This window comes from Haemaphysalis longicornis, unplaced genomic scaffold (assembly GCF_048455015.1).
Source record: "Haemaphysalis longicornis isolate Haplotype H1 unplaced genomic scaffold, Haemaphysalis longicornis Haplotype H1 scaffold_2, whole genome shotgun sequence".
In the NCBI taxonomy this organism is placed as follows: domain Eukaryota; kingdom Metazoa; phylum Arthropoda; class Arachnida; order Ixodida; family Ixodidae; genus Haemaphysalis; species Haemaphysalis longicornis.
Genome location: NW_027526295.1, coordinates 127,277,924 through 127,293,666, shown reverse-complemented (window position 1 = coordinate 127,293,666; position 15,743 = coordinate 127,277,924). Strand labels below are relative to the sequence as shown.

Below are 15,743 nucleotides of genomic sequence, written 5' to 3'. Positions count from 1 at the left end.
TGCGTCCAGCTTCGCAACTAATCCTTCTTCACTGAGTGGAAGGGCACTAATTTTATTGCGCAAGCATTTCGGCGGACACCACAAAGATTTGGCGGTGGCGATATCGACGGTTACGACGACAGCGTCGTAACAGGGCGAGCGAAGGCAGGAAGCGAAGGAGAAAAAATTGGTCTCGTATCTCCTCCTTTCGTTGCAAATGTCGTCAAAAGACGATAGTCTTTGTAGACATTTGCCAATGAAATGCCTACCTTTGGTTTACCGCTCACCTCTCATCTCAAGGTAAACACACTAAAGGTTTGATCAAGGCGATTTGAATTTACCGCGTTCCACTGCTAGAGGCCGAGTTCCTCGATGCCAGTGCTACAGTACGGCGGAGACGCGCGTGAATCGAGGCGGCCGACTTCAAGGTTTATAGAACCGCGTGCCCGTGCTCCACGTGCGTTCCAAGCAGAACGTGGAACATAGATAGTGGAACCTTTCGTTGCTGTTGCCGCGTGATTTTTCATATGCCACCAGGAGGTGGCGCGGGCAACACCAGATGCCGGTTTTCTGCAGTAGATGTAGCATGTCATTTGCTATCGAAAAACCAAGCATCTATGAATGTGTTTTTAAAAGAACACTGTAAATATCACTTGTGTACTATTTTCCTGCCTTATTTTTGCGTAATGTCTTATTCTTGTTCAACAAAGTTGACAAGTACGAACATATAAAGCGGGCTTAGACGTTTACATTTGGCTGCGAGTATATAAGACTATTGCGCAATATCTATTTTACTTTGGCCGGGTGGCTAAATCGAGTCTCACACAAACAGACAGACAGACATACAGAGCGACATACAGACATACCAAAATTTCTCGGTTTAAGTAGCCCAAGAAAGACTCTCGTCTTCAATATCGTCTTCAAAATGTGGCGAGAGTGTGCGGGGGAGGGCAGTAGGCTAAGCCCGCACGTCGTGCTTGTCGGAACGTGTGGCGAGATTGTCAGAGGGAGGGTCGCAAAACCTGCTATGACGTTGTAGCGGCCTCTTCTTCGTCAAAGCATGCGCTCACTATCATCACCATGGGCCGCTGTGCAAGCGTCAGCAGCGCGTAGCCACGACACACACGACGGAGCCACGCGCCAGAGAACACACAGGCCTCTGCGCTGCTCGGCCGCATTCCACGTGCGCTCCCCGACTCGCGGACTCCTGCTGCCGCCAAATCTCCTCTGCAAATAAATGTAGGGTCAGCCGCACGGCTACATCGGCGCCCACATTAATTGGTGACCCGGACGTCGGCAGTATGGAGCCCCACTCCGCTTGCCCGCTGCCGCCCTACCCGGCCTTCGAGCGACGCTACCCACGAGCCTGGTTCCTCAAAGTTGAAGCGCACTACTTCTCCCGCCGCATCGACTCACAGACCGAGCGCTACCGCATCACCACCGCCCTGCTTCCGGCCGACCTACGCTGTGAGCCGCTAAAACACGGTGAGCCGCCCTACGACACGCTACAGGCCTACGTGATGGAGAGCCTCGGCTCGAGTCTTTCCCACCACAAGGACGCTGCATCGCCCCCTTCCACCGTTACCTCGTACGACGTACCGCACGACGAAATGGGAAACGTGCTGACCTGCTTGCCGGCTCCCTCGTGCCCTGAAGACGACTCTCCAACCTTCTGACCAACGCGGCCAACCCCAGCCAGACGACTCTACCGTGCAATTTTATCATGGCCAGCATGGCTCAGTGGACGCAGAGTTTGGGAGACACAAGTCCTGCACGTCAAATGGATCAGCCACAAGGTCCATCTAGCGAAAATGTACCCTTTCCTGACTTGAAGACACCCCTTCAAGCAGTCATTTCCGCCGTCGAACTTAAACGCCGCCATGGGCGTCGCAAGTGCCGACCACGGAGACGGTCGTCTGGGCTGGCACAGCAGCATGATCTTCACGTTAGCCACCTGTTCCGGCACTGCGAACGTCCGAGGCGAACGCGCTGGATCCGTCTTGCCTTTCGCGTTCCCCAGCGCCTGCTTCCTGTGACGTCTGCACCACGAAAATGCTGCGGTCATCATCGGCTTCATACCCCGCTTCCAAGTCAAGCATACGCTTCGTTGGTGCGTCCGACTCTATTCCCTCCACACCGAGTTGAACGTCGCAGTCGTCCTGCTTTTACACCGGCACACATGCAGTGTGAAACACTGCGCTTAAAACACCCGCCGTTCCAGACCCATCCTCTTATCTGCATTGATGTGGATAGTCGCGGTGGACTGAGATCGGACTGCCCGATTCGTAGGAAAGATCGTCCGCTGCTATACTCCCATCCCAGAACACCGAGGCTACAATACCCTATGAAAGCCCTTAAGCTGACGACGTGGACTGTTCAAGGACCTTGTCCGTGGACACACCTTCTACATTTACTTATGCAGCCTTCTTCATGCTCATGCTACCCTGCGTCTAGTTTGTTGCTCATGTTCTTTATTTTCCTTTGTCGTTTATTCCGCCTTGTCGAGCTCTGCGGTTAGGGGGGTGGGGGCCCTGTAGCGGCCTCTTCGTCGTCAAAGCATGCGCCCACTATCATCACCATGGGCCGCTGTGCAAGTGTCAGCAGCGCGTGGCCACGACACGCACGACGGAGCCACGCGCCAGAGAACACCCAGGCCTCTGCGCTGCTCGGCCATATTCCACGGGCGCTCCCCGACTGGCGGACTCCTGCTGCCGCCAAATCTCCTCTGCAAATAAATCTAGGGTCAGCCGCACGACTACATCGGCGCCCACAACGTCATCAATCTCACGGCGTTCGCCTCGCAAGTTCAGCAGACGCTAGTACTACGTGCGTGGCCCATCCAAACCATGTGACATTGCCGCGGAAGGTTCAAAAACGATTTGCAACAACATTATCACCGGTGATTGCGAAACGCTGCGATATAAGCGCGAAGTACCGCTCGCCGCCTTGGGTTCGCTGATCGCGAGATCATTTCCTGACACGCAGCAGGTATCCCCATTACCAAAAAGACTGCAGCTCGCGCTGCGCACAAATTTCGCATTAGGGGGTATGGTAATCGTACGCGCATTGGATTTCTTGTTGATACATTCATTCAACCATTCGTTCTGGCAAAGAATAAAGATTACTGGACTCTTTAATTCTTATACTTTCCTTCTGGTAGCTGTCCCTCTCTGTCTGATGAGTTTCGCTATTCACAAGTTATCCGCTTTCTAAGTGACACGTACCGTGCATTGTTATACCCAGGCATCGCGCTGGCATCTGGCAACACGGCTGGAGGCCAGAGGATTCATAGGAACAACGCATACTTCTGATTCCTGCCACATGAAGTCACCATCACTGCTCACGAATAAATAACTTCTTTAAGGTTACATATTTTTTGTTTGTAGGTTCTTCCGCCTGTAGTTTGTACTGCTTTAACACCTATAGGTAATGTTGTACCAAAAAAAGCATGGTGTTCAAAATATCACGGGCTGGTTTTACTCTTTGACCTTGCCATCATGTTACTGTACACAGGATAACAGAACAGGTATTTACTGAGGTCAAATCAACAGCTGGCATTCTTGTGGGTTTATGCTATAACTCCTATCTATGTTGTGCTAACATCGTTTTGTGTGCTGCTGCCTGCTTGATAATTTGTCCTTCACAAAGGCAGGCCTTGGGTATTGCCACCAGCTGTCAAAAATTTACATGCCCTGTGGTTGCCTCCAGAACGCGCTACAACGACCAGCCCTTCTTCTCTGATTAGGTATCTTTAAAAATGCGACACTGTTATCACAGATATCTAGTCGGAGAACAGCGGGGATTCGAAATTAGTGTTGCAGAAGCAGTTGCTTGGTTTGCCAATTGTGATGACAGCTAGAAGCAATACCTGAGGCTGGCCTATGTGAACAGCAGAAGCATGCAGCAGTTCCCACTTGTTAAGTATTGAGTAAACATAGATGACTTTTTCAACTAATTACTTTGCCGGTAAAAGCAATTAAGAATTATATATCGAACTTTTGTCGGTGTCTAGGTATATCTCGATGAAGTTATATTTGATGTGCTTGGTTCTTTGCGTAGAAATAACGGTGCCTCAATCTAAACTGTGTGACTGTGAGAAGTTCCGACCGACTGGTTGGTGAATGCTTTTTATATTACGTTATGGGAAGCTGTTGAGCTGTTACGAGTACAACGTACGCCATCGTGGTCTTTAGTGTGACGGTTCTCAATGCTGCACGATATGCATGCCCGAAAGATGACGAATAGCCAACGAGGAGCATCCAGAAAAACAAGTAAACTACGCTATTGGCCGTTAGTACATTAAACAATTTTTGTAACAAGGCACTTACCCATGACTCGAAGGTTAAACAGCAATTTTTCTTTGGGGTCGCTGTTGAGGTGGCAGGCATAAATTCCGCTGTCCTCCAGTCGCACATTTGAGATGAGTAGATTGACTGACTTGTTTGCCTCATCTCTTAGAAATACTCTAGAATCGTTTGAAATGACGTTTTCTCCGACTGCTAAAACTTTTCCGGTGTCCTCTTTAAGCCATGAAACCTGAAATATCCCCGTAGGTAGGCAACATATCAGTGCTTTGGCAATTCTTGCGAGCAGACAGCAAGATAAGTAGATTCAAATGCTTCACCTGGTTGATTACAGCCCGGTCGTTTCCTGACTGTAAATGTAATATCAAGGTGAGTTAGCGAAAATAGTAACTTTGACGGATCTGTAGTACCAACCTTTTACAAATCTATAACATGTCATACGCGAAGATGCTGCTTGTCATTTGGTTTACACAAATGAAGGTGTAACCACGTGCGTATGCTTTCTTTAAAGTCCGGGAAACTGACCATGCCGAAATTCCATCGGCAACTACCGTACTTTAAACATTGCCTCTGAAGAAAACACGAATACAAAGAGCAAAACAAGAGCTTGAGTCGGGCTACTTTGCATTCTAGAGGGGAACACTATTCAAATGAATAAAATACCACAATTGAAAAATGTTTTATATAATCTTGAGGGGCACTTGTGTGGTTACAGCAAGATGTCTTCTGGACGTCTGAAGTCTACCTCTGGCTTAGTAACAGGACTGAGTCAGGGCACTCAAGCCAGAATCAATGCAAAGGCAGACCCTCTACAAGCAGTATAATTCACCTTTTACGGACATATCATATATGCAAAGATAAGCGCAGAACAAGGCAGTGTGCTTCAATACGTCTGCTCCGGATAAGCGCAGGTGCATGTAAAATAGAAGGACAGGCACCGAAACGTCGTTCTTGGCATGACCGTAGGCACTGAGTGCGTGCATTTTACAGGTATTCAACGGAGGGCATCGAAGACATTTTGCTGGTGTTGCAATTGACTCCTCGTGCTCTCTTCAAGAGTGTACCGCACAGTACGTAGGCATTTACGTATGTATGTATCTATGTATGTATGTATGTATGTATGTATGTATGTATGTATGTATGTATGTATGTATGTATGTATGTATGTATGTATGTATGTATGTATGTATGTATGTATGTATGTATGTATGTATGTATGTATGTATGTATGTATGTATGTATGTATGTATGTATGTATGTATGTATGTATGTATGTATGTATGTATGTATGTATTGTGGGAACGCGACCTAAGCGCGTTCCCTTTCGTTCGGCTTTGACGCAATGCTTGCTCCTCGCGGGAACTTGCTTGACGAGACGTCGGCGAGGGGGACCTGCCTCCTCTCCGAAAAAGTGTCTTGTGGCCGGCGAGAGCGCGCGGGATGCAAGCGGCGAGAAGTTGGAGCTCGGGAAGAGAGGCGGCAGGACGCGCCTGGTGACCTCCTTCCTTCGAGGATCGGGCAAAAAGGAGGGCGACAATGGCTGCCATCGACGTCCCAGCAAGGCAAACGCGAGCGTGCTGAGCCACCCCCGGAGATGACTGTTGTCGCGGTGAGTCGAACATCTCGATTCCCTCACATTGTCCGGGCGAGGAACTAGATCATCGCCGTCAACCAGCTAGCCTGCATGCTCTTTGTACGTTTATTATTCACTAATAAATGCCAATGAGTGAAAACACGTGTGGCTTCCTTTGTTACGCTGAACCACGGCGTGCCGCAGCTTTCGCGGTACAGCGCGCAGTCGCGAGGTGGGAGAAACCTTGCTAGCTGGGTGAAACGAGAAGACAAAGGCTGATTTGTGTCTCTCGCCGCCGGCTTTGGTGTTACTTTACCCCTACGACACCCATATCTGGCGCATCAACGTGGTGCTGGCTCTCGGAACATGGAACAGAAAGGTTCTTTGTCCGAACCTGACAAGAGTTACTGCTAGCGTGAATCGGATCGCTAGCGGAACGCAGACGTACCGTACTTACCCGATTCTAATGCGCACTTTTTTTCCGGAAAAATAGGTCGAAAAATCACATGCGCGTTAGAATCGGATACGAAACCGAAACCGAAACAGCGGAAATTTCGTCCCACCCATCGCCATCGCCATGTCAAGATGGCGCTAAAGCTTTTAGCAACGATTTTTCGGACGCAGGAAGCATAGGCGCGTAGCCTGTTCTATCGGCGTTTTCACAGAGATCGTCATATCGTTCCACTTGCGCGCTTGATAACAGCAATGGCAGCAGCGGCTCCTACACGTTCAAAACGAGCGGTCGGTTGAAGCGTGCGACTCTGGAGAAGCTCGCAGGATGGGCGTGTGAGGCGTGGGCCACGATCCCATCTACCATGGTTGAACGTTAGTTCAGAAGTGTGGCATCGCGAACGTGCTTGGCGGCACCGTGGAGGAGATGTTGTGGTCAGCGGAGAGCGACGAGGAGGGAGATGAGTGAGATTACTTCGGGAAATAAATCACCCGTTTCTGTCGCATTCGTTTTTCTTGCTCACACAGTTGCGTGCGCGTTACAATCGGAGGTGCAAGTTTTTTCGGTTTTTTGTCAGGAAAATCGGGTGCGTGTTAGAATCGGGGGCGCGTTAGAATCGGGTAATTACGGTACTTTCTTGAGAGTGGAGTGAACGTTCCTACATCGTGCTAGAACATGTGAGCGCCGAGTTTTCTCAGTGCGCCGTTTAGGCGGGACGTTCCTGCCTTGGCAATTTGAGGTACTAAAATTCTGAAGACCCGCACCCTTGAAGCGCTAGGGCGTGAGGCCCGCGCTGTAATTGCAAGCCCGAAGTCAGCCAGTACGGAAGCTGCGTTGTTTGGCCCGATTTTCTTTTTCTCTGCAGTCTCTTTTATCGACTCCGGGAGCCGGGGCTCTGGAAACCGTGTGGCCAGGGGCCACGGGTCCCGTAATGGCTGTCTGGTATTGCGGCTCGGCACCGGGCGTTCCGATATCGCGAGACGCGATGGGCGGCGCCACTCATTAAGCTGTTTGTGTTGCAGCGAGCGGGTAGGGCCGACGGCAAAGCCGATGTCTCCTTCACGGCTGTGCGAATGGGGCAGTAGTGAAAACCTCTGCGTTGCCGGTCGTGCTTGCCAGAAGGATTTTCGGAGCCGGCACCATGTGGGAGAGGGAATGACCGAGGGGGACGTAGCTCGGGAGCTAACTGACGGGAAACGGCCCCTATTCTCCACTGAATGGTGGGGTGCGCGTCGTCGGAATGCTTGTTTTAAGTGGTTCTGCATGTAGCGTGGAAAATATCTCCTTCGCCTTAAAAAAGTGGTTTTTTTTGTGTGCTGTCGGGAACCGTGTTTTGACAGCCGCAATAGTTTGGCGTCGTGGCACGTGGCCGATGCTCAGGAATGGCATTTCTTCCTTGCCAGACTTCAGGTCTTGCGGTAATGCTTGATGTTATACGCTATGCGAGTTGAGTCACCCAGGCTTGCTTGCTACGCGATGTCTGTGCTGCGACCTGCTGTTCCGGGTCTGCGTGCGTTCGAGAGCTGGAGAACACTGGGGGCTGTCCTGGTGTGGCAGCTACTTGGAGCCGGTCTAGCTGCGGATCCGTTGGAGCTCCCTACGGCTGCTGTCTTCCTCCATGATGGGTCTGTTAGTGCGGGTGGCGCCGTCCTGTGCTGCATCGCATGGCGTCACTAAGGTGCCTGGGCCACAATATGCGGTCGGGAGGCTCCTGGGACTGCCGATACGTCCTCGGCGTGTCCGGGCTGAGAGCAGCAGCTGTACGGACGTCATCTGCCAGCGCCGTCGCTGCACTTGCTTGGGCTGGCTTCAGCCCTACCCTTCGAAACCCTTGCCTGCTGTCTTCGGCCAGGGCCGGACGAGACCTGCTGATCACCGCCACCGACTGAGAAGAGCGCCAGCGCGAGCGACGATTGCTCATGTTGGCCTGCGCTGCGCTATGTCGGACTCTGGGCTGAGAACTCTGCAGCCCGGTGTGCATTGGTGTTGCTTCTGCCTTCTCGGAGGGACGAGCTGCAGGCAGCTCCGTACACAGCGCTGCATCTCGTCTTGACATGCCTGTTCGAGCCAACGTGTGCACCGTCACCTCAGAGGTGTCACCTGCGACACCTTAGCGTTAGATTGTGCATGGCCGTTAGATTATGCATGCGGCTACCGATACCTATTTGATGACGGCGAGTGTGAGGACAGCTAATACGCGGGGCGAACCTTCATGTTTTGTTTAGTGTTACGAACATTGCGTCTAGATGCCCCGAGCTGTGTTCTTGCCACCGTACAGAAATGTTTAAGGTTAGAGGGATGTGGGAACGCGACCTTAGCGCGTTCCCTTTCGTTTGGCTTCACCCCAATGCTTGCTCCTCGAGGGAACTTCCGTGGCGAGACGTCGGCATGGGGGATCTGCCGTTTCGCCGGAGGAGTGTCTTGTGGCCGGCGACAGCGCGCGGCATGCAAGCGGCGACAAGTTGGAGCTCGGGAAGCGAGGCGGCAGGGCGCGCCTGGTGACCTCCTTCCTTCGAGGATCGGGCAAAAAGGACTGCGACAATGCCTGCCATCGGCGTCCCAGCTAGTTAAACGTGAGTGCGCTGAGGCACCCCGGGAGATGACTGTTGTCCCGGTGAGTCTAACCTCTCGATTCCCTTAAATTGCCCATGCGAGGAACTAGATCCTCGCCGTCAATCAGCTAGCCTGCATGCTCTTTGTATGTTTGTTATTCACTATTAAATGTCAATGAGCGAAATCACTTGTCGCTTCCTTTGTTCCGTCGATCCATTGCCCGCCGTGGCTGGCGCGGCACAACGCGCAGGTGCGGGGTGGGAGATAGCTTGCTAGCTTGGCGAAACGAGAAGGCAAAGACTAATTATTGTCTCTCGTCACCGCTTTTGATATTGCCTGGGGAAAGCAACTAACCTACTTTTACCCCTTCGATCCCGATAGTATGTATGTATGTGTGTGTGTATATACCTCGAGATAATACAGTCAGTTAAAACCCTGCTTTGCACTTTCCGACGTTCAATGCGTTTTTCCTGATTAGACAAGGTTAAATGCAGCACAGGTCTTTCTTTTAAGCACGATAAAAAAAACCAGGAACTTCAAGCCTTGTTTAGCGGCAAGCAATGTCATCGACATTGCTACACTGGTATATTTGGAAGTTTGTTTTTGTTACCTCCAAGTGTAACTTGAATGGGTGCGGGCAGGGCATGTAGTGCGGAGGCAAGATAACTGTTGGTCATTAAGGGTAACAGAGTGGATCCCTAGAGAACGCAAGCGTGGCAGGGGGCGCCAGAAAGTTATATGGGCAGATGAGATCAAGAAGTTTGCGGGGACAAATGGGTCGCAGTTAGCCCAGTACCGAGATAATAGGAGATCTATGGGGGAGGCGTCTGCCCCGCCATGGGCGTAGACAGGCTGCTGATGATGATGTTTTTCGTGCAAGTACGTGCTGGTTTTAGTTGATCTCGTAATTAATCAGCATTGAAAATATCACCACATTCTTCCTCTACTCCAGTGGGAAATAAAATATTTGTAGAACAACAAGTAGCCTTAGGCTTGGTTTATAACCGCATACTCGCAATAAAACAGTGCAAAAAGGAAGGAGCTCATTACTTGACAACTGCAAGTTTGGCGCTTGGAGAACTAAGTCTTAACTGTGACACACAGTGGTACCAGGGAACGAGCAGTGTGCATCTTGCATTAAAACGGGAATTGTGTTTCCTTTCACACCTTCTAGCCTCCACCGCGATTCGGTAAACAGCTTCCTTTGTGGTAGCTATGGTTTTACTAGCTCATAACAAGCCTACTTGACCCGGAATATTAAGAAGACCATGATATAGCAATGTCTTTTTCAACGTAATCCTGAAACAAAGATCGTGCATCAGTTATACGGAGCGTTGGCTGGAAAAGTCATCGGTTTTCAAGCCTACAGCGATGCTAGGTTATTTCCAAATTTTCGTTCACAATCTGGTTTTGGTTGCGTGTTACGGTGATGTTGAAATGCTGATGATATTCTTGTAACCATGCCAAACAGTTGTTTGATTTTGAGCTTTTAAACAATTTGTACACTTTGTGCCACAACTATGCAAAATGTGTTTGCTGTGCGATATAAAGACGGGTTAATCACCTTAATTTATCATTGGCATAAAAATACAAGCCATCTGCATTATTATGTTTAATTGCGGAACATATTTAATGGGTACGCCACTCGTCTGATTCATTCAATGTGTTCCCACTTCATTTCGTGCTTCGCGGTCTACATAACATACACAACTCTAACGTGTATTTTATAAACAAATACTGCGTTCTTAGAAATAAATTTACTAGTTATTATTGGAAGGAATTCTTTCATTCTCATATTATGCCATAGTAAATCTCCACTCTATAGGTTTGGTGAATTGTATCCGCTAAATAATTTTGTATAACAGAAGTGGTGAAAAAGAAATAAAGGCGCAACACATAAGAAAAAACATAAAGTTCCTACATTATGGGTGAATAAACTCCATACCTCATGCCCAGCAATGAAGTTTAGACTGCACCGTAACAAAGCGGTGTGGCCCGCTAATATGACAGAAGTCGGCGGAACTTCCGTAGCCTCGAGTTCCTCAGTGCTAGCTGCGTCAAGGTCACTCCGAGGAATTGCTGATGCCTTGAAGAAGTGATCTGCACCAAAGTAAAGAGGGAAAATGTATTTTCGGTAATTCAAGCACAGGGTCATTAGTAATTATTGGCCGTACCTTCTTCCTGGTACTCATTTGAAGTGAGAGTTACGAAAGTCGTCCGCGGTGTTTGTCTTGGCACCTTGATGTTTTCTTCTCTTTATTGGAAGCATAGATGGGAATCCAGCAGATTTTCGATTAGACCAGAAGAGTCTGGGAAAGGGACCGCAAAGCAGCACCCTTTCTCTGTACTTAGTTCGTCTGAACTGGCCTGCCCTGCACTTCCATCGTCAGATCTGGCCTGCGCTGGACTTCCTTCGCGAGTACTGGCCTGACATAGAACTCGGATTCGTCACCCACCCCGGTCAAACGTACGGTATTCGAGAGGCTCAGGAGAAAGTGAAGGGGTCACACAAGCCATGCTGTTTGAACGGAAGCTCCTTGCCATCGCTGCTTTTGAATTCGCACAGAAGCTGAGGTAGAGTTGGCGGTCACACGGCTGCAATCAGCAAGGCACGGATGATGGCTTTGATGGTTTCTAGCTCAGTACATTCCTCATTTGAAAGCCACGCTTCGCTTGGGCACCTCAGTTTTCAGGAACTGCTTGCCTTGTGCATCGTACCGGTAAAGGCACCCACTGCAGGGCAACGCGGTGGCTTCGTCGTGCTTCGTATCAGTGCAATGGTCAAGATTATCATTGTGGCGAGCAAAAACAGCATTTTGTTCGGTCAATATACCTGTTATAACTCACTGCTGGCTGGGAGTGGGCTCGCTGCCAATGCGCGCGGATGGAAGATCAGGAAGAATGCACATGAGCACCATGTCGGATGCGAGGGAGTCTGATGCGAGAGGGGCACTACTTGAGGACAACGTTTGGGCGGCTTACGCTTACCATGGTGCCTGCTCATGGTAAAGGCAGCGATTCATGTTGCAGGCAGTCGTTGGTACTTAGGCTGGGTCCTGGTCAGTCTTTTCTCTCTCTCTCGACGAGAAAGGACTGACCTAACTGTGGTCACAGCATTTGCCATTCTTGAGACAAGCTTTTGGTTTGCCATAATCGTGACATGCGTGGCTGTATGCTGCAAGAGCATTGGTTTGGGTGGCTCGAACATAGGACGTACTTCTGGTGCAGCGTACCAGTCCTCACCAAGAATGAAGAGGAGTACATTATCATCCAAAAAAGCAGCTTCGAATCACTCCTGAGAATGGGCTAACATATATCTTTAAAAATACAGCATGGACAGGAACCACTGTGTTCCTCTAACAAGAGGGTACTAAGTCCTCAAGGTGACCACGCTTGCAGGCACAAAGGGTTTAGATATCAGCGTCAGTTTGAATCCCGAGTCACGAAGGGCTTCGCATTCACTGGCTCCAACGTCGCTTGCGTTGAAGAAGGGGCATTGCTGCTGCGAGGCATCAAACGTAACGGGTGTACTGTGCAGTGCTGGAGGCATCTGTGCCCTGGCCGTCTTTGGAGGCGCTGATGAGACTGCCGGAGGTAAGCAGCTTGTGCGAGTATTGCAATTGGGTGTGAAGTGCCCCGAGTCATGACATTGGTAGCAGACGGCTTAGGACAGGTTTTGGGCGCGACGAAAAGCAGGGGTTTTATTTTGTGCCGAAATAGCTGCGTAAACGGCTTCTTGTTGATCAGTGGGCAGCAGAGAAATGCGAGCTCCTGGTGTACTTCTTGAAAGCTGTGGTGGCGACGGTCGTGGGTGAGACTTTTCACGCTCCGAAGACCTAGAGGCACGACATCGTAGCGTCGGCGGCTTTACAAAACCACCAACTAGTGGCGGGCTTGCTTTGGCATGGAGATGTTGCGCGCAACAGTCGAGGCCGGTGCAGGTGGTGATAAAATCAGCTATCGTGGGTGTCTGATTGGTTGCTATAGCAGTGAGGATATGTTGTGTGCGCAGTACCTGCAGCAGGGAGTCTATCTTTTGAGCATCAGATAGCTTTACGGGGCAACGCTCAATGATTTTCAACTTGGCAAAGGCAGACTCGTGTAGGGTTTCGCCCGGGGCCTGGGGTTCCTTTTTAAGCTTTTCTTGCCACTCGATGACGGTCATGCCTGCGGAAGGTGTGTCCTTTAGGGCTGCACTCCAGGTGACCCAAGTGGCGTAGGGGTTACCCAAAGCAAGGTGCCAGTTCCGCGCCGTACCTTCGAGCTGTGTAGGAGCGGTCAGGCGTGTGATAGCGTCGTCTCACGAAGCAAGCTACCGCACTCGTTGCGCGTCATCGAGCCATACTTTAACGCTATGGCTGTGCCAACCGTCAAACGGTGGGATGGAAGACGACAGCTCTGGCAGTGTCGTCACCGTTATTGCAGGGCGAGGTAGCTGCTGGGACGGCAAGACAAGACTGTAACGTGGCTGTGGATAGCGTTAAAGGCGCCACAGCAGACGAGGCAGAAGCCTTCGCTTTAACCCGGGGGGCAAGCTTCACGCTGCTACTAAATGTCGGCCTCGAGTCGCTGAATAAGGTCCTCCTAAGAACCGGCGTTTTCCAGCTGCTGCCGTTCCAATTCTTCACTTATAAAGTCGATGCCTAGACGCGACATCGTCACTGGGTCGAGGCGCTCCCACACAATTCTCGGCATGATATTCCGCCGAGCCGGCTGCACGCAGGCGTTCACGCACACAACACAATCTTGCCGGTGCGTTCACCAGCACGTTCACGCACACGCGCACAAGGAGGCGAGCGAGCGAACGGCGGGAAACGTTCGGGCGAGGAAGACAAAATGGCGCACCTTCTGTCGAACGACGATGATAGGCTTAGTTATCGCGTTGGCGAACTTGCGTGGCTGCACAGAGGCTCGGGCGTCGACGGCGCCAGATGTGAGGGCTGGGCGTGAAGGCCGGGGCGTTGAGGTGTCATTCCAAGTCTCATTGAACTTATCGAAAGGAAAGCGTTGATTAGAAGATTGAACGACAGGTCTGACCACGACAGAGGTGTGAACAAAATACAGAAAAAGCAAGCGCGTCCCAGGCCTCGCAAGGGCCTGGAGCTGGGTCGGCGTAATGGCAGGGAAGATGTCGTTACGAATTAGTATTGATTATGGCACATGCAGGCGCTCACACCAGCCGGTAGCACTGGTACCCAAGTTGCTTGGCGTTGAGGACCAAGATGAAGTGTCAAGGTGGACGAAGGTGGATGGAGGCTTTATAAAGGTAAAGCGTACCGCGGATGTTCTGGAATGCAACCGGAGCACGGGTGTTGTGGACAAAACCGATATTCCGATACGTCTGTACCGAACATCTTTACTATAAAAAATAGACCCTCAGAGTAATAACACATTTCATTAACCTTGCTTGACAAATTCATAAATGAAATACAAGCGTCAAGCTCACATTCAATGAGTCAGCAAGAGGGACCAAATGAATTTGGTAGAATTCACAATGAGCGGAGCTGAAACCATTACAAAACCCGCGACTACCGACCAGCCCCAAAAAGGCGGAAGGCCATCTTGATCTTCTCTTCAGCGTCGGAAAAGGCACATCTACACCATCCAGCGACTACTATCTCACGTCCGCTATGACCAGCTTGGCCATTGGCCTCAGCTAGCACCGAAAGAACAGCGATGCAAGCTTGAGAGTTGTAGCACAAAGTCTAAAAGCAAGTGCGAGAAGGGAATTGTGCATCTCTGCACGAAAAACCGATTCAACGCTTATCACTCAAATTTAGCTCTTTGTGTCATTGTAAAAGCTTTTCCGTCTGCGCTAGTATTTGCACCTTCAGATCAGTCCTTATGAGAGGAAGTACGTTGTTGTCCTACTTTTTTGTGTTATCGCTTTCTACAAGCACTAAGCCCTGGTGTCCTACAAATAGGACACGTCGCCGTCATTTATATCGATTGAGCGGCTGGAATAGGGTCTTGTATTGCTTTTTGGGCTTCACTGAGGTAATTTCCACGGAAAAAAAATCTTGGAATAAAAGTCTCAGGTCTGAATGGGCTAAGGTAAAGATATTCTAGTTCAAAGTAAACAAAAAAATGGGCGTGCGCGGTGCACGTAATGCGCATAAGGGACAACTGGTGGATCGCCAGTTTAACAGAGTGGCTCCCATTACACCTTTAATGCAATAGGGGTCGGCCGAGGAGTGGACGAAGAGATGAGCTGGGAAAATTCGGGGGCAAAGCATGGACTCTGCGAGCACTCGCCAGGAGTATACATGAGGGCAGCGGGCACAAACTCTTCTGGAGACGGGGCTGGAGATCTTTGGGAAAGGCATTCGTCCTGCAGTGGACACAACACCGCTGATGTTGATGATTATGATGATGATGACGACAAAGAAAACCACGGGCTTTGCGATAACATAAGCACATTAAAGAGAAACATAGGTACAAATGGCGATTTCCGGTTAATTATATGAAGCAAAAAGCCCTAGTCAAGGGACTTACCAGGAACATCAATGGTGAAGCGCGTACTTTCCATGCGATCGCTGTTAACCCGACACAGGTAAGAACCTCTCACTGCAGCTGCTTCGCCATCCTGGACCGTCAGCATGTAGGAGCGTCCTTTCAAGGTCAACAGTGAGTGTTTAGGGTCCATTAGGATCACTTGGAAGTGCAGGGTTCTGATCTTTCTTGGGTCATTGCGAGTATATCCAAACTGAAATAAGGCCCATCTTTTATAAAAAACGATTTGGACTATTGGGATAGCGCCATTATTAGTTTATAAACTGTAATCACATGCTTTCAGGATAACCTAGCAGTAAAGAAGAAATGCGGCCCTGAGAAACCCTTGCGCCACGGCTCCACTGGATTTCTTTAACAACAATGCAAAACA

General features: G+C 50.1%; 2 protein-coding genes across 4 annotated transcripts in view; both read right to left on the bottom strand.

Annotated features, from left to right (window-relative positions):
- The window catches only part of LOC144169203 (striated muscle preferentially expressed protein kinase-like), a 290,267-nt gene that overhangs the window by 136,699 nt on the left and 137,825 nt on the right, over positions 1-15,743 (bottom strand). The window lies entirely within an intron of this gene.
- Positions 1-15,743, bottom strand: part of LOC144169202 (peroxidasin homolog) — a 74,604-nt gene that overhangs the window by 12,646 nt on the left and 46,215 nt on the right. For 2 of the 3 annotated variants that reach the window (XM_077698241.1, XM_077698243.1), the window contains exons 5-8: positions 15,356-15,566; positions 10,806-10,960; positions 4,604-4,633; positions 4,308-4,515 (exon numbers count right to left, since the gene is read on the bottom strand). In XM_077698241.1, the coding sequence (XP_077554367.1) occupies positions 4,308-4,515; positions 4,604-4,633; positions 10,806-10,960; positions 15,356-15,566 (604 nt within the window). The remainder of the gene's footprint in view (positions 1-4,307; positions 4,516-4,603; positions 4,634-10,805; positions 10,961-15,355; positions 15,567-15,743) is intronic. The other variant, XM_077698242.1, reaches the window with a different exon arrangement.